Source organism: Morone saxatilis, unplaced genomic scaffold, assembly GCF_004916995.1.
Source record: "Morone saxatilis isolate NCDOM2014 unplaced genomic scaffold, NCSU_SB_2.0 Contig21, whole genome shotgun sequence".
Classification (NCBI taxonomy): Eukaryota; Metazoa; Chordata; class Actinopteri; family Moronidae; genus Morone; species Morone saxatilis.
Window position 1 is genome coordinate 1,073,947 of NW_023339774.1, and position 10,135 is coordinate 1,084,081.

The window sequence follows — 10,135 nt, forward strand, 5'->3', positions numbered from 1 at the left end:
CCACAAAAACAGTTTCTTTCTGTCTGCAGCTGGTCTCATTAACAAGGCCTGTTTCCTGTACAGTTTTTCTTATCTTTATTTATTTATATTTTAAAAGTACTTTATTTTTGTGGGATCTTTATATTTTTTGCACCAATGCACCAAGACAAATTCCTCGTATGTGTAAAAACTTACTTGGCAATAAACCTATTCTGATTCTGATTCTAATTCTGATTCTACATATTTTGCTATAAAAATACACAGCCGGTTTCAACTCTACTGGTTGAAACTGGCTATTCGAATTACATTTTGCTATCTGCTGATCTGGAGGCAGGTGACAAATGTGCTGGCAGCTTTCGTCTCCAACCAACCCCTGCTTCTATGCCCCTGCTTCTAACGTCTCGACTCTGCAGAGTGTGGCCTGCTACGTAGCCGTAGCCCATCACTCCGCCAGAGTCACTGGAGAGTTAGCCGCTAGCTTAGCTAAAGTTACAACAGAGGTACCGCACAGAAAACTTTAAAAACGGCCATGAATGTGCTTCTAGTGACTGTACAAGCTCCAGCGGACTCTCTGTGTTTGCAGTGCGGACACGGAGAGTCTGACAGCTGCTGCTCATGGCTGGTTTGCTCTGTTAGCTCTGACTACAGCAGCTGTATTCCTGCTACACTAAGTGGTGGTCAGTCTGTCACTCACGTTGGTGTTACCTTCTGCGTCACACACTCCATAGCCACATGGCCAGATCTCCTATTTGATTCTCTCTGCTTTATCACAACCTTTTGTGGCACTCTAGATCCATGACTGCCAACAGAAATCACTTGAAACTGACATTACTGAAATTAAAAGCCTACCTATAGAAGTCTGCAAGACTTTTAATGTTAAAATACTGAAGAAAGTGTTAAGGTTTCATTCAGACTGTAGTTTAAGATTGTTCAGGGAAAAAGGCAAAGTGGAATTGCTGTCAGGAATCTGGGGGAAATTTTAAACAATAGCCTGTCTAATACAAGCCTGTTCCTGACCTGTCACTGAGGTAAATGAAGGCTCTAGCAATTATTGACATTTTAGTCACTCTGTTACAGCTAACATAGGTGTGGATTGTTAATATAAAATAATTCTGCATTTACACACAAAAAAGATGACGCCATGTCTTTACAGTAGCCCAGGAGGGACAAACCAAACACTGGCTCTAGATATGGATGTCCGGGTTTTTTGCGGCCATCACAGTTTCTCCTTCGCGCTTGGAAGAGGAGGGTGCCACTAAATCTTACACACTGTACTTTTGAAACACTGCAGGTACCTCCGTGAAGTGAGTCTGGAGTCCAGGCTGCCTGTATTCATAGTGATGGCATCAGTGAAGAGTATGTCTTTGGCTGGGGAGGCCAAGGCCTCGCTGTGCGACAGGGACGGCTGGATCCGTTGGTGCTGCAGCCTCCTCAGGGTGGCGTAGCCCAGAGCATCACGAGGACTTGTGCAGCCATTGTGGGAGCTTGAGTACTTCAGCGTGGCATATCCCAAAGCATCTCTGGAGCTGGAGTACAAGCTGTAGTCAGCTAGGCTGCTCAGGGTGCTCACTGAGGGGGACTTGAGGGACTGGGCTCGGCGGGGCAAAGTGTGGGAGGAGCCAGGAGGCACAAGCGAGGCAGAGCAGGACTTAGGGATTGAAAGCGGTGTGGAGCAGGGTTGGGGTGTCAGTGAGTGCACGTTCTGGATAGTCTGGGTGCTTATCACAGTGTTAAGGCTGACACAGTCAGCATCTATGGTGGAAGGCAGGGTCTCCCTGGAGGGGCTGGAGCTCATGGAGCTGATGCCACTGGTGGTGGTGTCTGTGTTAAAGCTCTGGCTGCGGCTTTTAAACTGGGCTCCACCGCCTCCTGAGGGCCCATCTTCAGCCAAACGTTCATAGCTACGCTGGTTCCTGACCCCTGACCCATCCATTTCCCCCTCCCCAATGCTGGGTATGCTTCCGCCATTCTCTATGGCTTTATTCCCCACAAGAGAGGTCTCTCTACCACCTGAAGAGCTTTTAGACAAATGGCCGTTGTAAATCGGGAAAACATCTGTGGCTACAAATGAGTAGCTGGTGCATTTGAGCACCTGTTTTCCATCCAGCCCTCCTCCTTGGCCTTGGTTGCTGCTTTTGATGTAAGGGGTGGCACGAGGCTTCTTCCCAGGTAGAGACAGCGAGTGTAGAAGGCGGTTGCGAAAGCGGGAAGAGGCCAGCATGGTAAGAGGACTTCTGTCCTTCGTCAGTTTGGGGCACACGTACAGAGAAGACTCCTCTGAGAAGTCACAGCCTTCCAGCCTCTCATCATCTAGCATATACGCACCTGAAAACAACACAGCAGCAGTTCTTTCAACAAGGTTGTAAAGTAATCATATAATTCTTTGGCTTTATTGGAGAGTTTAGGCTTACTGTGTTGTACAGAGTCACTCTCGCTGTTGTGCCTGGAGCCTGTGGAATCTATGAGCCTGAGGGTACTAGGAACAGAGGACAGCAGGCTGTAGGGCCTGGGCTGAGGCTCCAACTCCTCCGGTACTATGGGCCACAGCATGCTACGGCTATGTCTTACAGCGTCCCAGCCCTGTTGCTTTAGTGTTTCACAGCCCTGCTTCGTCTTACTGATGAGGCCCAGCACATACAGACACGCCCTGCACAGAACCCAAAGCCAAAGAGACACCTTATAAAAATCAGATACAGATCTGAACTTTACTACTGTAAATTCCAAATCATATCCAAATTCATGTGACTTTTATGCCACTCTAGATTGGTCACTTCAAGACTGTGACCTGTTCACACTGGAATCTGATGTGGGCCACATTCAAAAATGTATGTGAATAGCCAAAGAAAAAAAATCTGAGTCATAAATCAGAATTGAGCACTGAGGCTTATAGTGTGAAGGCAGCCTAAATCCTACAAATGGAGACTCATCTGGCTACCATATTACATACAGTCCAGTTTTCTATGACATGAGCTAGTAATAATAATTAATCAAATATACATTATTAAGTTGCATTTTAATTCATATTAATAAAACAGCATCCAGACCAACAAAAAGCAGCTGCATTAGCGATAATTAGTGGTACCTTCAAACAATGCTTAATAATATCATCATACTGATATCTTGCAATTTCACCCTAAAAACAAGCTAATGTATAGCTGCAACTAACAGTAAGCTAGTTGAGCTGGTTATAAGCTAACTGTAAGCTAGTTAAAGCAGTTTCTTTAATCTGATATCTGTGATGGATGTGGTGGTGTCAGTCTATAAATGGGGATGTGTGTAAGTCCTGTGGTATTCTATCTCTAAATGTGTCCATCATAGCAGGGGGAATGCATCCTGACAGCTAAGAATGATACAGTCAGAAACCGTTTCTCCCGTTTTAATATGAAACGAAGCTCACACATCTGCCAAATTCATACTGCAGACTTGTTTCCCCACAACAGGTAAGAGTAAGGGTACAGCTATGAGGTCACTATCTGACCTTAATAAAGGCATTTTCATCTTAGAATGTAGCTACAAGTACAGTGAGCAGAGTTCAAACAAAGTGAAGCAGGCACAATCCTACCCTCTGATGGACAGGACCTCACAGTGGTGGGCCAGAGCCACGATGTCAGGGATCACCCCCTCCTCCAGCAGCAAGTTCAGACCCCAGTTTGATGAGCCTATGTTTCCCTGGTAGAAAAGACAACTAGTGAACATCAACTGTGGATTTCCTCTTAGAATCTTTCAAATATTAACATAATTACAAATGCTGACCAAAGCCCAGAGAGCTGCCTTCAGATTTTTGATGCCCTCCCATTTGTCCAGGGCAGGAGAGCGAACACTGTCACTCAAATCAGGAACCACATTCTGCAGGAGGAAGAGGAGAAAAGAACTTACAGACACCAAATAAAGCCACCACAACTCTATGGCATGACATATTTGATCCTGCCTTCCTTGACCATCCTGGTTGTGAGCTGAGTAGATTCAGACAAAAACATTTCTACTCTTATTTCAAAATATTAAAGCAAGATTTAAAGCAATACTAACTCTCAGGGAAAACAGTCTGATTGGAATTCAAATATGTTAATATTTGATAATAAGTGTCCAATATTAAATAGACAAAAACGACATTATGAAATAAATGCACATATAGATAAATTGTGTAAAATATATGAATGAGCCAACAAGATAGAGAATAATTAGATAATAAGAAAAATGTAAAACTCAGCTCATTGCTGTAAATTGTTAACCTTATTGTATAAATGATGAGATGAATGACTTTGATTGGATCTCTTTATTTTCTGGATTATTTTATTTTTATTACTTTTATTCAAAAGTCTGTGTTTAGTTCATAACAGCATTTCCCCACTTTTATTTTATTTCCCCAGTAATACATTGATTTCATGTTTTATTACATAATGTCACTTTTAAAGCTGCAGTAAGTAACTTTTCTAAAAAATATATTTTTTTGTCATATTTGCTATAATTTTCACTATATCCTACTATCTCAGTAGTATTAAAAAAATTTAAAAAATAAATAAATCAGGTTCCTCTGGCTCCTCCTAGTGCTCCTAACGGTATTTACAAGAATCCACCAGGCCTGAACAAAAACAACAAATCAGAGCCAACATATGGAACACATACAACTCAGCTTTATACAGCAGTATAAAAACAAGCAACAGGCTTGTCGATTATGCCAGTGCTTCTAAAACTTATACTTATACTACCATTATGACTGACGTTAAAATACAGCAGTGTAGGTCGACCCTATTCAGCTACATAAAGTTCAACCAGGAAGCAGGTTTATTCCTAAAAAGATTATTGTTGACTCATGTTAAATCCTGAACCAGAGCTAATTGGGGGAAAAGGGGTTCTCCTGCACCACACTTCTCTTCCCAAAAGGTAATAGTGTTTTTCAACCATTAATTTTACCTCCACTTACTATTTTACCATTACATTTTATATTGTAACTAATCATGGATGTAAATAGTAGGCTGACATTAAAACTAAATGTTACATTTCAGTGATCTCATAGTATTTTCATTAAAAATTGTATAGTTTGTTCGAGAGTATTATATGTTTTTAAATGAATTTATTTTATTCAACTAATTATTAGTTAATGCTATTAGTATTAGCATTAAGTATTTCAGAGGTTCCTCCGCGTACCACTAGAGGCAGCTCACATACCACCATACCATAGTTCGAGAACCACTGGATTATGCTAATTATCAAACCTCACATACGTGCACCCACTCTTGACTAGCTGGTATTCATCAGGCTGAAAGAAGTGATTTACAATAAGTTTAGCAGTTAGGCAGAGTTTGGTGAATCTGACTTAGAACACTTGTATGAAGAAGCCTCAGAGGAAAAAAGTACAAGACATCTAAGATGGCCATGGCCTCTTCAATCTCCTGCCCTCTGGGAAGCGATACAGGGTATTGGGGAGCAGGACAAACCGGCTTAGAAGCACCTTCTATCCATGGGCAATCAGACTTTTCAACACTTAACCCCCCCAGCCCCCCTCTACTAAGCACGTTGGGCAATCATCAGTGTAGGTCATGGGAATATGTGCAATAGACTGTGTGGGTGGGTGGGTTTGAAGTGTGGGGGGGTGTGTGTGTGTGTGTGTATGTAGATTTTACTCAGAAGTGTGTGCGTGTGTGTGGGTGGGTGAGTGTGCGCATGGATGTGGGTGACATGTAGGTATGTATGTAGGTATGCCTGGTTATTTATTTATTTTTAGATCTTTTTGAAATACACAGAGGATAGATTGCTCATCCAATTTCGTTGTAACGTCTGTGACAATGACAATAGAAGAAAACAGAACAGAAGAAATTCTGATAAGAAATTGTTCTTTCATGAGTTCCACTGCTCTCTAAATGATGCTTGAAAGAAAATCTGAGAAAGTGTTGCACTCCATGTTAAAACCAAGAAATAGCATAAAACACCAGGGCACATTTATGTCTGGAAAAGTCTTTTCTGCTGAATCTACTTATATCATCATATTACTGGTGATGTTGAATTTCCTGTAGTCTGTTAATGCAATAAACAGAGGACCTCACCTGGGCTTGAAGCAGCTGGCAGCCAGTCTTATCGTGAACCAGTTGACCATACAAGTGCACAGGAAGGTAAACGTTTGGTCTCTGTAACCTACCATGCCACACGTAAACAAAGAGGTTCGTTCTGTTAAGTTCCGGCTATGCTTTGCTTTTTGCACCATTTGGAAATCTGTCTTGTAGATTACATTGTGACCTGATAATGGTGTTAGATGAGCAGTCAGGAGGTCACTGAAGCAGTACAATTCATTAAATATTTGCTTCATCCAGTAGATATTGAGATATAGAGATAGAGATAGAGTTTTAAGACAGACTGACCAAACATAAGGCCGGTTACAATAACGATTTTCATTGGATGATATATTGTTCTAAAAAAACTATGTTATTGTCATTTTAAGAAATTTTATGCCAGTGGTATAATGATTAGCATTATAATGTCAGTACACCATTTCAAAAGCAATGAACGCTTAATTCTTAAGAACATTCAGTAGAGTTCTAATGGGTAGGTGTGTAGGTTGTCAGTAAATAGTAAGCAACCGAAACAAAATTAAGTGTAGGGGCAGCCATTATCTTGGGACAATCACAGACTATTGCTTAATTGTGAATTCTAATGTCAATGTACAGTAGTCCTCAAAACTATGTTCTAAATGTGCTAATTATCAGAAATACCACAGGAACATTTCTGTTGGAGATCTCTCATTTGGACCCCCTCCCCAATTATGTCTATAAAATGGTAACACCCTTGTATATATCGAACGATACGTCGACTTAATTATTGTGACAGGCCTACCAACCAACAGACTGACGCTGCCATCCCATCACATGGCTAAAAACTGTAATAATGGCTCTTATAATGGTGGTGAAATGGCACGACTGCAGCGGTTGAAGCATCAAAGCATACTGTGTGTGAATGACGTTCCTCCATTATATATATATATGTGTGTGTTTTAAAGGCTGATATCAAATAAGGTAAACAGTGCTGGGTTTACCTTTGGTTGCTGCGTCGCACATAATTGTCTCCATTAACAGGCTTGCGGTACGTGGTGAGGGCTTCATTAAGCTGCTCCTCTATCATGTCCACATACTTCAAGTTATACTCCTGCAGGGACACACAGAGGGACTTACTGTTAAAGGTTTTGTTAATGTCAGTAAAAAAAGAAAGATGTATGATGGTTGAATTGTACCTTCTGCCATTTCTCCATCTGTTTAGTGATATATCCTCTCTCACTGAGATAGGAGAACCCCTTTGGAATAGATAAAAACCTGGTGAAAAGAGAAACAAGGAATGTTTATTTTTATAGTAGCTTTCAACAGCAATAATTCAAAGTCATAAACATTATTGACATTACAGGAAGAGGTGGTGAACAAAATATTCCCTGTGCATTTTAACCATGGTAAATTAACAGGATATGGTCTCTAATAGACATGGACATTTAGCAGAGAGTTGAAAAGAGTCAGAGTCAAAAATCATATTCCTCACATTATCTCTGATTTCTACCACAACAGACAGCCATAGATCTGCTTTCACATCATAGAAGAAAAGATGCCTCAGAACGGATTCATCACATTTTGAAGTTTTATTTTGTGCCAAAGAATTCTAGTGATATCTGTCTGTACATCTACGGGTACACTGCACACGGAAGCTGCTAATAGCTAGTTTGGCATACTTTTAATGGTGCCAGAGAAAAAACTTTAAATCACAAGGACGTCACTCTGAACAGGATTTAAACTACAGGAGGACCAGCAAGTTCACAGACAAAAACAGGATATAACTATTATTTGGGTGAGAGGTAGAATCATGGACCAGGGACAGGTAATGTTAAAATCACCCCACTCCATTAGCCCTACAACGCCGATTGTAATCCAGATATGCTAGATGAATTTCTGAGACCTTATCACCATCAACGGATGTACAAAGAGAAACTGGATACAGTTATATACAGCCCCGCCTCTTCCTGGGGCTTGATTACATGCATAATCAGAATCAGAATCAGGGTTATTGCCAAGTAAGTTTTTCACATACGAGGAATTTTTCCGAGAAATTAAAAAGAAATTCCTTGGCCATCATAATCTTTATATATTGACAAATTCGGACTATATTGACTAAGTGTTTATTTTACAAATTATAAGGCGAAATAAAACGGTTGGAAAAACGGTTCTCTCCAAATGCAATGAAATATATTTGTTTTTTTGCTTCTAAAATAAACATTGCTGTGATCAAAAGTATCAAATATACACAAATTATATATATATACATATATATACATACATAATTTAAATGACAAAAATATATGTATAATATTTAACTATTTGCAAGAATCATATACAGGGTTACAAATTTAAATGTATTTATCACAGTAACATCCAACATTATAATCCTCACTGCTATCTACCGGTTCGGGGTTTAAACACAAAAATTGAAATATACTTTTTTTGAGAAATCGATACAATAGAACAGTAAATAATATTGAAATATGATATTTTTTAATATTCTATTATATTCCTATCCAATAGGCACTTCAGTTTAAAAAAATAAGCGCTATAGCTCAAATATAGATGGCTAAATAGTGTACCTAGCAGCAGTAGCACACCCTTGTCCCCAGGTGTGTGGAGAGCAGGTTTCATCTCTGTCAGTGCATGTAGGTTGGCCTGAGGAAGAACACAATGGGGGGGGGGGTTAAAGGAACACTATGTGATCCTGCATGATGTCACCTTCTGTTGTCGTTCAAAAGTAATTACAAACAAAACAGAGCAAGCTCGCCTCCCCCCATATTTCCGTAACTGTCATGAACGCGCATGGAAATCAAAAGTGGAGTTGTGCTACGCTAACGTCGCTAATGGCTGAGCTAACTCCAACTGTTCAGTGAGTACACTTATATTCTAAGTCTTTATAAATATGTTTACGATATGAGGTTATTAGTTCAGCTGATATATTGAAAATTTTGTATGAGCTTATGCAAAGATACAGAAGCTGAGAAAGCCAATGGATTTTTTTAAATTTTTATGCACTGTTATCTCGTGGAGTAACGGACTTATTAATTCGTATCTCGACAATAACAAAAATCGTTTTGTCGTGATAACGAAATTAATTAAATAATGTGTCCTTCTTGACTTCAAATTAATGCGCTGCTACGAAACGGCTTCCGTCACTTACCGGTCGGCTACAGCTAACGGCCAGCATGCTACGGAAGCCGTTCGTGGCAGCGTATTAGGTTGAATCCTCTGTGTTCTGACAGCGATTGTTAGAAAGACAGAGCACAGGCAAATGTGTTATTATCGTCCTGCGTAGCTTTGTTATGAAAAGACAAACTGTCACATGAAAAGCATCGGTGAGCAAAATCACAAAGAGCAAGGAGTCCGCTCAGTTCACACACTTCCTGTGGTAATTATAGGCCGAGAGACGAAGCCAGCAGGCTAACACACTCACCGCCCACATCCCACCTACCTCCTGCTGTTCATGTTCAAAACTTCACTGCAGTAAAAGTAACTGACAGCTGAATGGAAAAACACACTCCAAGGGAAGTTAAGTCCTGTTCTGTCTCCTTGGTTAATTTTATAAATGACTTTGGTGAGTGAAAGTCAGAAAGTGCTGATTCTCTCTAAGAGCAGAGAGCGTACTGTTAAATATTCCCAACAAATCTCTGACAGTGTTATAAGGTCTGCAGGACAGTCAGCCGTCTATGCTCTGCTTAATTAAGGTTTATCCTCAGAAGGTTACACTGCTAATGCCTTTAGCCGGTTGCCATGGTTACACTGATAAATCAAATGGGCAGGTGAACCCAGAGCATCACACACACACACATAACACACACACACACACCACACACAACACACACACAACACACACACACACACACACAACCACACACACACCACCACACACACAACACACACACACACCACACACACACACAGCACCACCACACACACACACACACACACACACACACAACCACACACCGACACACACACACTTCTTCTCTTCTTAAACATTTGTTTGCCTCCGTCTTTGAACTCCAGAAAAGAAGCCTCTGGTGCGTTTTCCCTTCCACATGTTTCCGTTTAGTTTGCCGTTGTTAAACGTTAAAATCACACACCAAATGTAATTGTGTTTCCCACTT

General features: G+C 40.6%; 1 protein-coding gene across 1 annotated transcript in view; it reads right to left on the reverse strand.

Annotated features, from left to right (window-relative positions):
• Positions 1-10,135, reverse strand: part of LOC118332812 (rapamycin-insensitive companion of mTOR-like) — a 33,786-nt gene that overhangs the window by 8,976 nt on the left and 14,675 nt on the right. Inside the window, exons 22-28 of the mRNA XM_035668241.1 lie at positions 7,199-7,277; positions 7,004-7,113; positions 6,021-6,108; positions 3,733-3,825; positions 3,542-3,648; positions 2,391-2,626; positions 1,275-2,304 (exon numbers count right to left, since the gene is read on the reverse strand). Coding sequence (XP_035524134.1) covers positions 1,275-2,304; positions 2,391-2,626; positions 3,542-3,648; positions 3,733-3,825; positions 6,021-6,108; positions 7,004-7,113; positions 7,199-7,277 — 1,743 coding nt within the window. The remainder of the gene's footprint in view (positions 1-1,274; positions 2,305-2,390; positions 2,627-3,541; positions 3,649-3,732; positions 3,826-6,020; positions 6,109-7,003; positions 7,114-7,198; positions 7,278-10,135) is intronic.